The sequence below is a fragment of the Papilio xuthus genome, unplaced genomic scaffold (assembly GCF_000836235.2).
Source record: "Papilio xuthus unplaced genomic scaffold, Pxut_1.1 DF825946.1, whole genome shotgun sequence".
NCBI lineage: Eukaryota > Metazoa > Arthropoda > Insecta > Lepidoptera > Papilionidae > Papilio > Papilio xuthus.
Window position 1 is genome coordinate 4,829,439 of NW_013532703.1, and position 18,977 is coordinate 4,848,415.

General features: G+C 38.8%; 1 protein-coding gene across 7 annotated transcripts in view; it reads left to right on the forward strand.

Annotated features, from left to right (window-relative positions):
* rhea (Talin_middle and talin-RS domain-containing protein rhea) overlaps positions 1–18,977 on the forward strand; it is a 58,649-nt gene that overhangs the window by 35,602 nt on the left and 4,070 nt on the right. For 5 of the 7 annotated variants that reach the window (XM_013320720.1, XM_013320716.1, XM_013320718.1 and 2 more), the window contains exons 26-61: positions 92–181; positions 282–419; positions 606–724; positions 890–1,034; positions 1,159–1,361; positions 1,542–1,671; positions 1,774–1,898; positions 2,129–2,297; positions 2,411–2,503; positions 2,593–2,667; positions 2,922–3,084; positions 3,463–3,590; positions 3,706–3,837; positions 3,987–4,172; positions 4,351–4,505; positions 4,776–4,919; positions 5,243–5,376; positions 5,482–5,594; positions 5,918–6,076; positions 6,460–6,620; positions 8,030–8,132; positions 8,675–8,805; positions 9,029–9,161; positions 9,544–9,667; positions 9,787–9,951; positions 10,520–10,710; positions 11,353–13,233; positions 14,507–14,623; positions 14,754–14,948; positions 15,047–15,248; positions 15,374–15,504; positions 15,817–15,936; positions 16,080–16,289; positions 16,602–16,780; positions 17,193–17,354; positions 17,699–18,022. In XM_013320720.1, the coding sequence (XP_013176174.1) occupies positions 92–181; positions 282–419; positions 606–724; positions 890–1,034; positions 1,159–1,361; positions 1,542–1,671; positions 1,774–1,898; positions 2,129–2,297; positions 2,411–2,503; positions 2,593–2,667; positions 2,922–3,084; positions 3,463–3,590; positions 3,706–3,837; positions 3,987–4,172; positions 4,351–4,505; positions 4,776–4,919; positions 5,243–5,376; positions 5,482–5,594; positions 5,918–6,076; positions 6,460–6,620; positions 8,030–8,132; positions 8,675–8,805; positions 9,029–9,161; positions 9,544–9,667; positions 9,787–9,951; positions 10,520–10,710; positions 11,353–13,233; positions 14,507–14,623; positions 14,754–14,948; positions 15,047–15,248; positions 15,374–15,504; positions 15,817–15,936; positions 16,080–16,289; positions 16,602–16,780; positions 17,193–17,354; positions 17,699–18,022 (7,130 nt within the window). Of the gene's footprint in view, positions 1–91; positions 182–281; positions 420–605; positions 725–889; positions 1,035–1,158; positions 1,362–1,541; positions 1,672–1,773; positions 1,899–2,128; positions 2,298–2,410; positions 2,504–2,592; positions 2,668–2,921; positions 3,085–3,462; positions 3,591–3,705; positions 3,838–3,986; positions 4,173–4,350; positions 4,506–4,775; positions 4,920–5,242; positions 5,377–5,481; positions 5,595–5,917; positions 6,077–6,459; positions 6,621–8,029; positions 8,133–8,674; positions 8,806–9,028; positions 9,162–9,543; positions 9,668–9,786; positions 9,952–10,519; positions 10,711–11,352; positions 13,234–14,506; positions 14,624–14,753; positions 14,949–15,046; positions 15,249–15,373; positions 15,505–15,816; positions 15,937–16,079; positions 16,290–16,601; positions 16,781–17,192; positions 17,355–17,698; positions 18,023–18,309; positions 18,384–18,977 lie in introns of those variants that run through there. The other 2 variants (XM_013320721.1, XM_013320723.1) reach the window with 2 other exon arrangements.

An 18,977-nucleotide genomic window follows, 5' to 3' on the forward strand; every position in this document is an offset into this window, starting at 1 on the left:
TGGTGAAATAATACAAATACTATTTATACTACATTAATATAGAATTCCGATAAACAAGTTTCTAATAAATAATTCTATTGTATTTTTATAGGAAAGCGCGAGACAAGCAGCATCCAGCGCCACTCAACTTATCACATCTGCTCATAACGCTACTCAGCACAATACCAATAAATATTCACAGGTTTGTGGTCTTTATAGAATTATTCTTTCCCCTAGTGCTATAAGGGATTTTGTATTTTTTACATGTATCTACCAGCTATTAAATATGTGTTAACTATTAGGAATCGTTACTACAAGAGTGCCGCGTGCTGAACGAGCATATTCCGCGAGTGGTTGACGCCGCCAAGGCATCATCCGCGCGTCCTGGTGAGGCCGCAGCGCAGCTTGACTTGATATCCGCCTCTGAGACATTCCTACAGGTACCTAAGATGTTAATGAAACTAGTTTTAGTAAAATGCTTTATTATTCTAGATCTCCAGTTAGCTACATAATTTTTTTAACACCTGACTGAGCAAATATTTTTAATTGTGTTATTTTTTATTTGATAATTTTTACAACTGATACTTTGAAGAACAATAATAATAATATTATTTGTGATGTATTAGCCGAGTGGACACGTGATCCAGGCGGCGCGTAGTGTGCTGCCGACTGTAGCCGACGCACCCACTGCTAAACAGCTCGCTGACACCACGCACCAGTTCACCACCAGCTGCGCTGACCTCAGGTAATGACATAACTTATCTAATTATATGATACAAAATAAAGTTTTCTGTAAAAGTCTTGAAATCATTACGTTAACATATTTAAACCCGATTTGGTAAAAACTACGGTTTGATTTGACACTTATTTGATTAATATAATTTAAACTAAAGAGATATATTGCGAACAGATCTGCTGTGAACCGTGCCCGCATATCGTGCAAGGGTCTAGAGTTGGATGCTGCGGCAGAGATCATCCGCAGCCTGCAGGCCGAGCTTGATGAGATGGAGGAGGCTGCGCGCGCCTTCGACTTGAAACCCATGCCCGGACAGACGGTACGCATAGACACACAAATTTCACTATTGAAAAGCTACAATATCCCCGGGTGTAATTTTTTAATTCATTGTGGACGAAGCCGCTGGCACCAACTAGCATTAAATAACTTAACATTGTTAACAGAGTGAATGGGCATCATCGCGTCTACAAGGCGCGTCCCGTGCGGCTGGTGCTGCGACCGCTGCCCTGGCGGGTGCGGTGCGTGTACGTGAAGCGGGCGGATGCGGACGTGCCGCTGCAGAGTTAGCAGCCGCTTTGCGAGACTACACGCCCCCGCTGCGAGCTGCCGCGGCTGCAGCACATCGCGCACCACACAAACAACTACGGTGAGGGCGATGAAAACATTTATTATTCAGTTGAAATACTTAGAGACGTTAATCTTTGCTTAGGAAGACTTTTAATTAGAGGCATATGTCAAATTGTTACTTAAATAACACTATTGTCTACTTCTCGATACTAGTGATTTATATATTCTTTGTATTTACAATTTTTTTTTGTTTACGCAGTGTTATTTCATCGGGCCGTCAAGTACTACACTCCTCGTTAACTCTGGTGGAGACTGTGAAGCAATACATGAACACTTCGGAAGATGTCGACACCGCCTCCATCGTCGCTATAGCTAAAGACATTTCACAGGTAATAAAGTCATAACAGTTTTAGTTGATTTTTTCAAACGATTAATGATTGTAAATAATCTTTCAAATTAATTTTCGTGTTAAATAAGTGTTATAATTACAGAATTTGGAACAAACAATGGAAGCGGTACCCTCGCATGCGGAACTCGATATGGCAATGGAAAACATCAATGAAACTCTTAATATCTTGAACATGGGAGAATTCCCGCCTTCTGACAAAACATACAGGTAACTATAAAAAAAACTAATTTTACTTACATGTAATGTTTTATTCCTAGAAATAGTTAAATGATAATTGTCTTGGTTTCATATAATTTAATAAATTATTTAAAAATGGTAGTACGTGCTGAAACTAACAAGAACGTAGATGGATTGTGTGAATTCAAGTATGTCGGTTGAAAGAGATGGATGGAACAGTCCGTACTCTACAGTTTGTTGATGATTACGTGTTTTTGTAGCGAACTGCAATCGGAGTTGAACGCTGCTGCGGTGGGTCTGAGCACAGCATCATCAGACGTGGTGCAGGCGGTAGAGCAGCCGGACGCGCTCGCCGATAGCGGCCGGCACTTTGGACAGGCTTTCAACCGACTACTCGGCGTCTCCATGGAGATGGCCGGACAGACTGAAGTAAGTAACGAAATACTATTGTATATTGAGATTGATGCTAGATATTTATAATTGGAATTCGAATAAGTTTTTAGGTTGAAAGTTTAGTTTAAAAAAAAAGAGTTTTTCCTTAGGATCGTGAGTCTCAAGCGACGATGGTTAGCTCGATGAAGACCGTGACCGTGAACTCATCGAAACTGCTCGGCACCGCCAAATCTGTTAGTCAGGTAAGGCTTTTTTTTATATAGTGATATACTTAAATGTATTTCTATTCAAATAGAGCGTTTTATGCAAAATTGTCTTTTTATTTTATTAGGACTTGACGAGACCGAACGCTAAGAACCAACTCGCCGCAGCAGCAAGGGCAGTGACAGAAAGCATCAATCGCCTTGTGAGTACAATTTTTTATTAAAAAAACGATGTCCCTCTTACAGCATACAACATAAATAAAAAGTAACAGTTTAAATGACGTTAACAATAAAGTTGTTAGTTAGAAAAAACTCACTTGTCATAATCGATGCTGGCTCTCAGGCGTGGTGGTCAAAATAAAACTTACATACATACAAACCCATATAAAAACTTACATAGACATTACTCCCCTGAGGCAATGACATATTAAAAGATGTTTGTTTTTGCGTGTGCCAGGTGGACGTGTGCACAGAGGCTGCTCCGGGGCAGAAGGAGTGTGCGGCGGCCATCCGTAGCATCGACAGCACGCGACCGCTGCTCGCTGCGCCCACACAGCCGCTCAATGAGCTCGGCTACTTCGCCTGTCTCGATTGCGTCGTCGACCAGAGCAAAGGACTCAGTCAGTAACAAATACATACTTTTCGAACACTGCAAACTTACATAAAGTAATTTAATAATTAAGATTTTAAATTATATATTTTGGGCGACAATCTTACTTCAGTTCTGTAACAACTAGCCATATTCTATCTGGTTTTTATTTTTATTTTGTTGTAACTTAAACAGAATTCTATGACTATTGAATAATTTCTCAGACTTCAAAATAATTGTAAAATTTTATCGTATTGTAGCGTATGAATTACATTAAAACATTGAGAATGTACATGCTGTATGTTATCTAATGAAAATAAGTTTACCAACATGTTAGAAGAAAAAAAAAACCTTTAAATGTGTACTTAATTTGGGAATTAATAATGTAACATATGTTATCTTGATGCAGGTGAAGGCATGTCAGGAATGGCGGGCGCTGTGAAGCGCGGCGAGACTGAGCAGTTCGCGCGCTCCGTGGCCGCAGTCGCCGCATCCGTGCAGGGCCTAGTCGAGTGTACCGCCCAAGCAGCATATCTCGTAAGTCAATATTTGCAACACTTTTCTATAATATTCGAATAAAGTATGTTTTTAAACTTGTACAAATAATATGATTTAATTATTAAGCTATGTAATTTTTTTTGTTACCAATCAGGTGGCGGTGTCCGATGAGACCAGCGTGGCGGGCAGACCTGGTCTGGTGGACCAGGCGCAGTTTGCGCGCGCTGCACTCGCTATAGACCAGGCCTGCAAGACATTGTGCGACAAGGATAGCAATCAACAACAGGTATTGAATTTTACACATGTCTTGACGGCTCTGACCATCGTACGTGCTTAAAAGAGTGCAGCAGATGAGCCGCCAAGATATTTGAAATAGCATGTCACATACAAAAGTGAATGAAGGTTGTTGTTTCTATAATATACATGGTGTTTTAGGTGTTATCCGCGGCAACAGTGATAGCAAAGCATACAAGTGCGTTGTGCAACGCGTGCCGCGTGGCATCCGGTCGATCAGCGGAGCCGCAGAGCAAGCGACACTTCGTGCAGGCCGCCAAAGACGTCGCCAACTCAACAGCAGCGCTCGTTAAAGAGATCAAAGCGCTGGATGCTGATTACAGCGAGGTCAGATACATTTATTTTATCATACTACAGTATATCGAAAAGACATATACAATCTTGAAATTCCTGTTTCTAAGGTGGACTTGTTAGAATGTTGTTTCATTTTTATGTTACACTAGCCATTTTAAATTACACTGGACTATATTAAATGCTGATAATTAAATGACTTCTTGATGTACAGGCGAATCGCGCTCGTTGCGCGTCAGCAACAGGTCCGCTGCTGGACGCGGTGCGTAGTCTATGCCAGTTTGCGGACAGCCCCGAGTTCGCGGCGGTTCCGGCTCGCATCTCACCACAGGCACGCGCTAGCCAGGAGGCCATACTTATTTGCGGAAGGTAGTGAACTTTGACAGAATAAAAAAAATTAAGATGTAAAAGTTGACACGTAAAAGTCACCCTTTGCAGACCCTGTCATGTTATTCTGAAATTGTGATTACTTTACTTACATAGAATTGATTTTTCTTTTTTTTTATTGTATTTTAATTTATTTTCAAGTTTTTATCTGCCGCATTGAGGTCTATGTAAGGGGGACCAAACATCCAATCTGTGTGCAGCAACAAGACTCAAATATTTTAAAATTAAAATCATATTTTTGTATGTATATAGGAACATAATATCAGGATCGTGCTCAATGCTGGAGGCTGCGCGTGCGCTGGCACTGTCGCCGCAGGAGCGCGCTCAGTGGCAGGCGCTCGCTGCACACAGCAAGACAGTCTCCGATAGCATCAAGGCTCTCGTCACTAACATACGGTCAGTGTGTGCCAAAAATGTTACAGCTTTAACTAACTGTAGGTTTTCACTGCATTGACATAATATATTGCCATCACTTACACTCTGGTCGGAAAACCAGAGACAAATATATGTTATTATAAGTAACGACAGTCGTAAACCAAAGTAAAATCCTCGCATATCCTCTTATCTTATTTCACTCTGATAGTTTTCTTTCAATTCTTTACTATTTTTCCTATTACAAAAATTAAAGCTTCTGAAATGTCTACGGTTTTAAAGATAAACAATCAATTCGTTTTAAATTTATCTTAACTATAGAGTACTCAATATATTTGTTTACGTAGTGAGAAGGCGCCAGGACAGCGGGAATGCGCCGCAGCACTGGAGACTCTCAACAAGCAGCTCCGCGAACTGGATCAAGTGGCCATACAGGCTGTGGGACAGGAGCTGCAGCCGCGACAGGCTAACACATTGCAAGGTACCACTATTATTATACAATTTTTACTCTAAACTTAGCTCTGTTGATATCTGTGATAATGATGTCTTAATATCATCTGTTCTAATACATAATGTACTGTCGCAGGTTACTCTGAGCAGATAGAAAATGCAGCGGCAGAGATGCTGGAGCGACTGGAGCCTTTGCGCCTGGCCGCCCGCAGTGAGGCTGAGAACCTTGGTCACGCCGTCGTGCAACTTGTGAGTGTATTGCACTCATGTAAAAAATAGATAAAGAATGATCTGTGCCTTTGAGTCTTTTCTGTTTCCTGACCTGTTTGGTTTTAAAAAATTGTATGTAGAGGAGAACTAGTGTTATGGTGATTTGAACTGAGATCTTACTAATATTATAGATGCGTAAGTTTAGATGGATGGATGTTTGTTAGAATGTATCTCAAGAATGGATAAACGGATCTCTATTTGGAAGAACATATAAGCTATTTATTGAATTTTTTCTTTTAATTCCATGTGGACGAAGTCGCGAGCGAAAGCTAGTGTATATAATAATTTGTTTTTGTGCGTAGGTGTCGTACGCGGAGCCATTGGTTAGTGCGGCGGCGGGCGCAGCCTCCAACACGACGGAGTCTCGTGCGCAGGCCGCGCTGCTGCAACACGCGCGCACCGTGCTAGAGACACTCGCGCTGCTCGTGCACTCTGCCAAGCTCGCTGCTGGCAACCCCAGAGTAAGGGACACTTTTCTTTATAATTAATATACAGTTTTCTTTCACATCCCTCTTATCTAGTATACACCTATATTTACTATTGACTAGCTACAGAAATAACATTTAAACTCAGAAGGCTTAATTCAGGGGATATATGTTATTAGAAACACCTTAACATGGATGGATGGATGGTCATGAAGCTAGGTCATTGCCCCCCGGAATGACGTAACGATGCAGAGAGAGAAAGAGACAAAATATATGGATTACTATTTACATTACGGGATACATTCTTTCACCCACAGTCGTATAATAGTTACTTAACAAATTAAGTAGTACCTTAGTGGCGGTTTAATGGTAAATCTACTAGAAGTAGTAAACAAGATATAAGTGTGTTTGTTGTGCAGGCTGTGAGCGCGGCGGGCGAGGTGGAGGCGCAGTGTTCGCTGGCGCGCGCGGCGCTCGGCGAGCTCAGCACACATGTTCGCGAACTCAGCTCGCAGCGAGGTGCTGTCGGTCCACTGCTTGACTCACTGGCACGCGCTGTAGCACGCCTTACTGAACACAGGTACAATGCAAAATCAATAGCTTATATTTTGTTAGAGATTATATTAAGGTTAGCAAGAAATATCCTTTTTCGTTCTGTTGAATATCTTGTAGAAAGTTTATTAAACTTTAGTTGTGCTGCAATCGATAATCTTGACCTAGAATACTACGATTTCATGTCTACGTTTCTAGTAAAATAAATAAATTCTAATTTAAAATTCTGATAAAAAAATGCTTATTCATAGGTGGCGCTGTACTTTGCTTTTATTTGTGTTCTGCTTAAAGCCCCCTAGCAGTACTGTTTAATATTTGTTCATGATGTTTGATTGAAGAGTCTGTTATGAGTTAAAGCGGTGTATAAATACTTAAAGTGGCCTTAACCGCGCGGTCAGCTGGCGGCTGCGCCGGTATATATAGGCCGAGTGACGGATGGACTATTTGTGAACTTTTGATAGCTGGTGAGCGCATCGACCGTTGCGATGTGCGAATCCTTTGCATTACAATAATATACACAATATTGGAAAAGAGACAGATATAGTTATTTTAACACTAATAGTTGGTTTCTGAGACAAAAATCTCTGTATGAAACATGTCATCCGTCATAGGCAAATTATTTATGTTTGTACTTTTTCTTTTTTAAAGCCTGATGTATGGTAAAGATTTCTCACTAGCTGGGAATGAACAAAATATGAATAAAATGGTTCTTCATGAATAACGAAAAAAAAAGTTTTTGGACAAAATATGTTAGAAATAAAAAGAACAATATTATTGTAACTTATTATTTAGAACCTTTTTTTTCATTTTTGGCCTAATACAACTTTATTTCATAGTAAATACATAAAATGCTGTGTATAGAGTAGGCGATCAGATGCGTAATTTAGAGTATTGACTCGTCTGGCGCAATGCCAGTCAAAATAATTGGATACAGATAATCGAAATGACCTAAGCCACTCTTCGTGCCCTATACCCAACTAATATAACGAAATAAATATTTTCTTTTCCTTTATACTTTCTCATTATTAAAACACGTAACATTTCTATGTCAAAAATAAAAAAAAAATCTTTAAGTAAGTGTTGTGTTAGTAGATAATTTTTTAATATTATTTTCCAAGTCATTTATTAAATTATAATAAAAAAGTCATGTTCGGTAATATTATAATATTAGCTTTAAAAGCTACTATGACGTAATGTAAGAAAGCGTATAAACAGACATTACGCTCAGTGAGTGCGGATGAACCGCGGTGTATCGGACGCATGTTTATAATTTGCGAACAAAATGTACGTAACTCTTGAATGACGCGATCATTTTAATTATCATTCATTTATCATAGTTTTAATAAATTGGTTTATTTCCAATTGAAATACGCTTGTGAACTATTTGTGAAACTTGTTGTGTAGTGAAATTTGGTAGTAATTTTTTTTTCTGTTTAGGATGTCGTTAATCGGATCATACGATGAAACGGATTCCTTCGTGGATTATCAGACCAGGATGGTGGGAGCCGCTAAAGAAATAGCACGATTAGCCACTGATATGGTAAGAATGTTTGATTTTTACTCTAGTTTGTAGTTGACTATATTAAGACAGAGAATTGTTAACTATTCAGTTAGGTTTGTTAGCCGGCATTGAATTTCAAATCAAGTTTAATATGATTGTTTATTAAAATTAAATAGCTAAAATTATTTGCTCTAGAATGTAAGCAATCCTTTTTTTTTCAAATTTCTTAAAACGTAATTATTATCATATTTAATTACACGGTTTTTATTGGTAATTATACTTTTAGTTACATTTCCGTTCTCAATCTAATGGAAAATCAAGGCTATGTTGTCTAGAAGTTAGAACCATGACCCAATAATAAAACACGTCTAACTGCGATTGATGTTTTTATATGCCTAGCAAATAAAAATAAATAATGTATTTAAAAGTAGCCAGTATAAAGTGGTTTAGGATGAAAATTTAAAGAAGAATGTAAGATATTTTATTAGTACTAAAATTATATCAAATACTGTGTCCCTATTAATGTTGTGTATAACAAATTTCACAATCAATTATGCACTAAAATGTATAAATATTTGTAGACGGCGAAATCGGCGACTGAACCGAGCCGTCTCGTGGAAGTCGGCAACGAGATGTGCGGCAAGTACGAGCAGCTGGCCGGTGACAGTGTGGGCGCCTCCGCCACCACACCCAACGCCGATGTCGCCAACAGGTGACAATACTTTAAGACCCTTAGACCCTTTACTATTTATGACCTTATAGGTCTGGTGTCCTAAGTTACCAACTCAAATTAAAAAATGTTTGAACTTTATTTCTTTATAGGAACATAAAATTGCTTTTGTATAATTTTCATTCAGTCTTTAAATACGGCAAAATTCTTAAACTTCATTATCTAGAATTAGGTAAAAATGAAGAATCTTTTATGTTTTATGTAGGATCCGTATGTCAGCGGTGGAGCTGGGCGAGGCGGTGTCGGAGCTGGTGAAGGCGGGCGGCCACTGCCGGCTCTCCGCCATCCCGCAGAACCAGCGCGCAGTCGCTGATGCCGCACGACGCGTCAATGAAAAGGTTCACATTCTGATTATTAATATGCAGCTGAAAAAGTACAGTGATAATTTAATAATTTAACCCACTAACCGTGGGTGTCTAAGACCAAAATCTCTGTGTAAACCATATCGTCATCCTTGTCATTATCTTTGCCAAAACTATCTTTTAAACGATAATTTGGTCTCAGAAACCCACTGTAAACGAATATTAAATGATTTTTCTAGTTTACTCACAGGAAACATAAGTCTGCATTTATTTAAATTTATTAGTATGAAATATGCATGAGACGACACGATGGAAAAATCAGACAATGTGGTCTTAATGCAATTTGTGATAATTCCATTGTATCTGTCTTGTATTAGCAGGGTTTGAATTTATGTACATGAGTGTTCATTATGCGCAGGTGGTAGGCGTGCTGAGCGCGCTGCAGGCTGGCTCCCGAGGTACACAGGCCTGCATCGACGCAGCAGCAACCATTGCCACCATCATCGGCGATCTTGACACCACCATACTCTTCGCCAGTGCCGGTAACTACAACTATACCGTTTTTAATACATTTTAATACTTGAAATCGTTATTTTTTTTAATAAAAATATTCTGTTTGTTTTTCGTCAATAGCAAGACACTATATTTTTTTTCTATCTAGGTACTTTACATTCGGACAAGGAGGGTGATACATTCTCCAATCACCGCGAGAATATACTGAAGACAGCGAAGACGTTGGTGGAGGATACCAAGACGCTGGTGGGAGGAGCTGCTGGAACCCAGGAGCAGCTCGCCACCGCCGCACAGAGCGCAGTCGGCACTATAGGTATGTTACTATAACCGATAATATATGTTGCTGATACAAACGGAACTTTTTATACTTTTTATTTTTTTTATTTTCAAACTTAGAATGTTTATTAAAAGGAAGAAAAAATATAAAACATTCTAAGTTCGAAAATATAAAAATTAAAAGTATAAAGAGTTCCGTTTGTATCGGCAACAATACAAGAAAAATAAACTATAGTCGTTTTCACATCATTTAGCACAATAAATGTCAATATTTAGTGTACTTGTAAAACTTTTGAATATATTTTTGACTTAACTGCAATAGTATAATAAAAGTCAGAGTAAAAGAATTAATTTATAGACCAAGTAGACATTTTACTGAATATTAATGTTCTTGATATGCATGTGGGGCTAGCAAAAGTTGGGGGTCAGTTCAACATATTTGACTAAGTATCTTGTAAGGAGAAACAGTTGGGTGGCACTTGCAATTCAAGTACAAAGTACCATATAGTTTCAAGTACTTCTATTAGCACGTTGGGACCAGGAGTGCTATTACCCGACGTGCCACTCAAGCGGCAAGTAATAAATTTGTGTTTGGGTGTGTGCAGTACAACTGTGCGAGGTGGTGAAGCAAGGCGCGATGTCTCTGGGTGCGGGAAGCGCTGAGCCTCAGGTGATGGTGCTGCACGCCGCGCGTGACGCTGCTGCTGCACTGCGCGACCTCGCCGCCGCCACTGCTGCAGCCAGCGGCAAGCCTGTCGCACATCCTGATATGCAGCGCCTCAAGCACGCCGCTAAGGTACCATACACAACACGGATCCTTACACTATTTCATACAGGACGGTATAGACTGTTGTTTTAACCATTTTATTACTATAAATGCTAAAGTTTAGATGGATGGATGTTTGTTAGACGGTATCTCCAGGACGGCTCAACGGATCTCGATAAAATTCGGCATAGATGTAAAACATACTCTGGAAATACGTAGTCTAGAAAGGAGATGAGGGAAAAACCTAGTAAAATAATAATCACGCAGTTTTTAATACGTACCATACCACAGATTAAAAATATTAGAAACGCCATAATTATTTTTAAAAAAAAACATTTAACATGTATGTGTGGAATGTACTGTTTCTCATTGGTAGGTTTCGCTGAACAGATATATCATAAAACAATTTTACGATATGTGATAGTTGCTTCTTTGTATTCTTCTTAGAATGCTATTTAGTAAATCACTAGTTCATGCTACACAACTTCACAGTAATCTTGCACAAAAAATTAAAAACGCAAAATGTAGGTTTTTAATTATATTTTTTATAAAATTTTAGTTTGTTATGTTTGAAACATTGTATGTTTGTGTCTTGTCCTGTTTATTGTTATAGTCAAATGTATATTGTCAATATTGGACTTTAACCGCGACTAATTCACGGTTTTCCGATAGCGGCTGAGCGACCCAACGAAGCGCTGGAGTCTACCCATCAAACCTAATACAATGCCGCGACAGAACAAGCGCCGCTCCATTACACTCGGCCTCAGAACTGACTACAACTCTTGCGACTCTGAAACAGATATCTTCCAGTCAGACCAAGAAGAAGAACTCGTCAAACTCCTAGACTATTCTAGCCAAGATGATGATGTCTCACCTTCTATATTCCACGATAATTGTGAAGAGGCAATAGCGTACATTGAAAGTCTTATGAGAAAAACTCCAGAAAGAAATGTTAAAGATGATGACTTGAATGTAAGATATAATTTAACATCACGTAATAGTATTTTCGATATGGATTGGAGGGTCTTAAAGTATGGTGAAAATATATTTTTAGGGGAACTTAAAAAGTTAGTAGATATCGTCGTACAGATATCTGATAAAGATGAACTTAAAAGAAAGCAAGATACATTGAAACGTATCAAAGCCACCACAGATTTGGATAAAGAAATGAAAAGGTTATCTCAAGTTATAGAAGATCTGGACTCTGAGGTTATAATTCCACCAGAAACAATCAAAAAAGAAGAAATAACAAGTACAATTAAAACAAAACAGACTATCATCTCATCAAAGGATACAGCATCAGAGATGCCAACACCAACACTTAAAAACACAATATTCAAAGTCAAAAAAGTAAAGCCTATAAACTTACGGCAAACGCCAAGTCCAGATTTTAAAATATTAGAAAGTGCCCCCGTTCCACCAGTTATTTCTAAACCATCAAGTCCCGATCAGAAACAGAAAGATGAACCAAACGAAATAACTGTCCGACCTGAATCCAGAACAAAAGAGGTTAAATTAGAATTTTGGAAATTATTTAAAGATGATACTGAATGGTGGAAGGCTTTAGCTAAAAGAAATCTAGAAAAAATGGAAGAGACCAGACGTGAGTTAGACCGCTTCAGTGGTCATGAACTAGTTCTCGGTGAAATTAATACTGAAATCGATAAATATGAAAAGGAAAAAGAAACTTTGCAAACATTCATCGAAGATGTTGATAACTCTAAAGCAGTTAATAAAGAATTAGAATATAATAAAAAATATGAAGACATTGTCTTGAAACTAATTGAATTTGCCAAAAAAGATTTCATCTATAAAGGTTTTGATCCTCTCATTGAAAAATTAAAAGCTCTTTCCAATGTTCAAATTGAAAGTAGAAAGAAAAAAGTTGTCCATATACAAGATATTATAAATATTTACAGCCAGATTGATGTATCAAAGTATAGCTACGAAGAGTTGTGTTTGCTTGAAAAGTATTATAAAGAGGTTATAAGGAAGTACAAGATCGAAGCTGGTATGAAAGAAAATGTAGTGCCTCAAATAATATTAACACCGGATTCAAATAGGAACGACAGAAAATCGGCATCGCCTTCCTTCCATAGAAATGTAATTGTCAATGTCCATTCAAGTCAAAATCTTACTAAAAACGTTAACAATTATAGTAACACGTCATTGAATAATGGAGGTTCTATAAAGAGATCGCATATAAAGAATCAAGATTCTGTAAGCAATTTAGATATATTTGATATGACCCGTACATATCCTATGGAATATTACGCAAATAACTGGTGGTCTATATACGAAGACATCCTAAAGAACCGCGAACATCAATTCGGAACTATAGACAATTGGTGGAAGTTTTACGAAACAATGATAAACAAAAAAGATACCACTGAAGAAGACTTGAGTAGAATACGTGCTATAATGGAGTATAGGAGCAATGCTAGAAAGTCTAGACCTAACAGTCGTATGGAGGAGCAACTGAGAATGTTGGACGAGATAACTAACAGCAGGTTCCGTGAGAGCGAAGACGTGAAGACGAGCGACAATGACTCGGTCAGATTTCTAAATAGCCTGTACAATAACCGACCGTGCACCGCGTCTAACAAACGAGTCATGCAGAGCACGCAATGGATCGCATGGTGTGGAGAAGAGTCGCTTGTCATGTTGTCTGGTGTTTGGATCATCGGATCATTGTTGTCGTTACTTTCTCTTCTTAATTCACATGTTGGTATCCTAAGCATAAAATTGCACTCAGTGCCGATTAAAATTATTATTACAATGATAGTCCCTTTAGTTCAAGTATTATGCTTACGATATCATCATATTTCAATCATTTTCAGCTCAGTTGTTCCAATCATGTGAATTAGAAATATGTTTAGTTTTGTTTTTGTATCGGCCTCTGTGTGGCATGATTGTCGGACCTTAGGTCGTTGACCAGTAACGTGAGACCCCTCCACTAAACACATTTCATGAGAAACGTCAAACACGCTCCATATCACGGTTACCTGGTGACTCGGGTCGTCGCTTGATATTTTAAAAGTAAATAACTTTAAAAACCACAAGCTTTCATTTTATATCACACACAGCGAAGCTTTCAAAGTCCAATATTGACGTACACACAAACAAGCTTTATATTTATATTTTTTAGTATATTTATAGTTTGATTATGGTTGAAAGCTTATGGGTTTCCTGCTATAGCATGAGCTTGTATATTTTGACTGCAAATCATTGGGATTAATAAATTATATCAGCCATACTTTTCTCATTTGGCAACCCTAAGCTTTTGAAGTGTAGTAAATTGACAATTAGTTGTTTGTTTGGTCTAACATATGTCAAAAATATAACTAAGAATTTGTTTTAAAAGAAATAATACTAAAACCATTTTGTTTTACTGTCCACTTTTTCCTAGCAGGAGTTTAAAAATAAAATTGCAATTATTAGATATAAACTGTAAATAAAATTTAAAGTAATATGCTTTTATAAATGTCGAACTATATAAATATTTTATTATTATGTGTTTAATATGTTCTTACCCAGTTGTATATTAATTAATTTGGAAATATTTGCTTTATATGAAAATACAAACACAGCTCATTATTTTATTTGCTTTTATGGTTTCATCTAAATATTAATTTGGTTATATTTATAGGGCGATATTGGGATAGTATGTAATAAATGCTTTATATTATTAAAATATATTTGCATATATTTAATCAAAGTAATTTATAACATCACAAAAATATTCCCGGTATTCACTAATGAGAGCTTCTTTAATATTACCTATAATACTATTATAATTTTACAATTATTCGTATTCCGTGTGTAGGTGATGGTGACTAACGTGACGTCACTGCTGAAGACTGTCAAGGCGGTGGAGGACGAGCACACCCGCGGCACCAGAGCCCTGGAGTCCACTATTGAAGCCATCTCACAGGAAATCGAGGTAAAGTTGATACATATCGATCTAATTTTCACGTTTTAGATTATTTGTGTGACAAAAATCTATTATTTCAAAAAGTCATAACTTCTAAAAATTACGAAATAATTTTGATTAAACTAATGTATGTTTGCAGGTGTTGATGTCGCCGACGCCCGCCAAAAGCACTGCCACTCCAGAGGAGCTGGTGCGGTGCACGCGGCTGATGACGGCAGCCACGGCGCGCGCGGTGGCGGCAGGCAGTGCAGCAGGCGCAGGCAGCCAGGACCAGCTTACCGCTGCTGCCAACCTTGGCCGCAAGACCGTCGTCGACATGATGGTCGCTGCCAAGGTAAATATTAGTCTAGACCAGTAGCCTGCTCGAAGGACCACATACTTTACAGAGAAGTAACAAACTTATTTTAAATTGCTTTATTCCGCTTTCAACAGGGAGCTGCACAAGCAGCAGAAACAGAGGAACTGCGTACACGTACGCTGGAAGCGACGCGTGCAGCGGGCGAGGCGTTCCGTGCTCTACTGCAGGCCGTGCTGGCGGCTCCTGGTGGCGCCGCGCGCTCCGCACTGCCCGACCTCTCGCGCAGTGTGGCCCGCGCCGTTGCTGACATGCTCGCCGCCGCTGAACTACTCAAAGGTAAAATTAACTTGTACCTCATTTAAATTATCATCATCTACGAAGATGTATGTGACGTGACGTGAGGTGTATCCATCACGTTGGTTAAATATTTGTACAGATGATAATTGTATTGTATATTTTAGGGTCAGAATGGGTGGACCCCGAGGACCCAACGGTGATTGCGGAGGCGGAGCTGCTTGGTGCGGCCGCCTCCATCGATGCCGCTGCTCGCAAGCTTGATGCACTGCGCCCGCGCAAGCCACCCAAGCTACAGGTACAGTGTCATTTCTAAATCTACCCTCCTTGTCTATTATGTATGTGTGTGTATATTGAAGTATTTAGAAGAACAATGGAATGGTATAGAAGAGAGAAGATACCCGAGTGGCACGTGTCGGTAAGATATGTTTGATATTCTTGGTTGTATTTTACTATCACCCGGGAATCAAACATATTACATATCGATCGTGACCCAAAGCATCGACGAAGAAAGAAGTTTGAAGAGTTTTTATTTATCAGAATTTATCGTGTATACTTTTGAAATACATTTAAAAGTAATAACAGTGTTTAATGAATGAATATTTTGCAGGAGGCTGATGAAACGTTGAATTTCGACGAGATGATCTTAGAAGCGGCCAAGTCCATCATCACCGCGACCTCCGCTCTAGTGCGCGCCGCCTCTGCCGCCCAGCGAGAACTTATTGACCAGGTTACATACACAATAGCTTTTTGTGCACTTTATATATTTTTAAATAATGATAACTGAAATACCACAGCTAATGTCCGTATACAAAATGAATTATACAAAATAATAGTAATAGGGTAATAGTACAAAGAAATATTGGTGTTTAGGGCAAGGTGGCGCGGCGGCCAGAGTCATCGTCAGACGACGGGCAGTGGTCCGAGGGTCTTGTGTCAGCGGCGCGGCTGGTGGCGGCGGCGGCGCACGCGCTGGTCGAGGCAGCTAACGCGCTCGTGCAGGGCGCCGCCTCCGAGGAGCGGCTCATCTCCAGCGCGAGGCAGGTCGCCTCCTCCACCGCGCAGCTGCTTGTCGCCTGCAAGGTATTATTTTTTTGTTTTATGGTATCAGGTGAATTGATGTTCTTTATGCCAGTGATATGACTATTAAAAAGGGTTTAAAAGACCTACCATATACGCAAGAAATTTAAGAACAATGTCACAATTTCTAACCATTGAAAGTAAAAAAAAATCTTTATTGACCTACAAAAATGTACATAACCGGACCGTGCCCTCTGAAGTAGGTGAAGTAGGGTGAATCTGTGTTACAAGACGTAGTACCTTCTCGTATTCTCGGTCTTAGATAGATACTTATTTGTGCATGTGTGTACTTCAAATGTTTGTATATAATTGCAGGTGAAGGCTGACCCGTCGTCAGAGTCGACGCGTCGTCTGCAGGCTGCCGGTGCGGAGGTGATCCGTTCCACCGACAACTTGGTGCGCGCCGCGCGTGAGGCCATACACTGTGACGACGAGCGCAGTCTCGTGCTCAACCGACGCATGGTCGGCGGCATCGCGCAGGAGATCGACGCCAGGTGAGACAACAACTGTTTACAGCATCGATTACTAGCGGCTAACTGTGGGTTTCTGAAACCGAAATTCCTGTTTGAAACATATTGATATCTCTGTTTTGTCAAAAATTAAAGACGACGAGATGATGATAAGTTAAACGAAAGAAGATAAGTAAAAGAGTAAGAGATTTTCATCTTTACAATACACCGTGTTATCACTTACAAAACAGCGAATAGCAGTTAACTTGACTTTATATTTAACACAAATTATTTCACTATTTATTTGCAACTACTTGCACGAGTCAAGAAATGTTAGCCATTTCTTGACTCGTGCAAGTAGTTGCAATTGCGTTATGAATTTGAAAAATATCAAAACAAGACATGTATGAAATCAGTATTAAAATTTAAAGCTACATTTTCAACATGATTTTTATAGATCGGAAGTGCTCCGTATTGAGAAGGAGTTGGAGGAGGCGCGCGGCCGACTGACGGCCATCCGCCAGGCCAAGTACAAGCTGCGCGCCGGAGACACCTCCGGAGACGACACCGACACAGACCTGCAGATGGGATACGCCAGTGACGCCTCCACACACCACAGGTAACTAAATCAACCAATGAATACTGCTCCAAAATGGAATTATGAATTACTAGCTGGCGCTCGCGACTCCGTCCGCGCGGAATAATAAGTCTAGTAATAAATACAGTATATCACCCAGGGGTAGTGTAGCTTTTCAACGGTGAAAAAAGTAGTTTCGGAGCCTATTAATGCATAAAACAATCAAATCTTTCTTTAGTACAGATGATGATAGCAATGACGACCGCACTGATGGTTTGATAACCATTACCTGATGTAACAACGATATTCTGAAATATATTATTTACATTTAATTATAATACATATTTAAATAAAATCATATTTACAAATATATATTACTATTACAGATTCAAAACACCAAACAGCAGTTTCGCGAACACAACGTACAGCCCGAACAGTACATACTCCGCGCAGAACACGACCAATATAAGTCAGAACACCACCAACATCTCGCACCACGTGACCAGTCTCAACCAATCGGTGCACGGCGCCACAAGCCCCGCCCACAACGCGCAGAACCACGCCCACAGTCCCGCCCCCAACCCCGCCTCCAAGCCTGACACTAATGGCTACCAGAGGGAGGACAAGTACACAACGCAGAGCCCAACCTTCTCCAGCTTCAGACCTCCACAGGACGACACGCCCAAGAACTACGAAGGATTTACAACACGGTAAGTCCAATCAGTGCATTGACTGATCGAAATTTATATTTAAAGACATGACATATCATACACTTTTTTGATCATTTTGTATATTTAATGTAAGAGATACATCTTTTTCCTTATATTTTTTCATATTAACTTTCTATCACCCAATACATAAAATCATAACCATATCTCATTGATTGAGTTTATTATCATCACTTGTACATTAAATAAACCAAATATATGTTAGTTCAAAATTGATTACATTTTAATGAATATTTGCTTGTTTCCACGCTGCCATTGGACACGGACAGATGATCGGAGTTACATTCGCAAGCCTTAATGTATAAAGTGCCTTCATTCTCATCTTATGATTCGTGCCTAAATTAAAAAAAAAATTGTATTTTCATATAACATTGTAATTTCTTCCAAATTTATTGTCAAAGGTATTGTGAATTAGTTTTTTTACAAATTGTTAGAAAGTGGAAATTATGTTTTTGTTTAGAATTCGTGAATAACAAAAAAATTGACACCCATAGAAGCAATGACAGAAATATTTATATATATAAATATCATATTGTTATCTCACTTTTTTTGGAGAGAATGAGAGGGATAGAGATATGTTTTTGTATAAAATTTCTGGTACTTGAAATCTGCTATCAAATTTCCAAAAAATATCATAATTTCCACATAAACAAGACAGCTAAAAAACCATTTATCATATGCTTCATTCATGTAATCATTCGAAATTGTCATTTTAATATGATGATAAATTGTGTTATATTTTGTAATTGAATAATTATTTGATGTCAGTTTATGATAACACAAATGTCAAAATGATGACCGATGCTTACAATCGTGTGATGGAAAAAAATGTCATAATGTTAATTACCGTATTCTTCCGAAACGGATTGACCTTTTATAAAGTTTTATATGTATATTCAATAGGTATAATCGGCATCTATTTTTTAAACATGCTCGG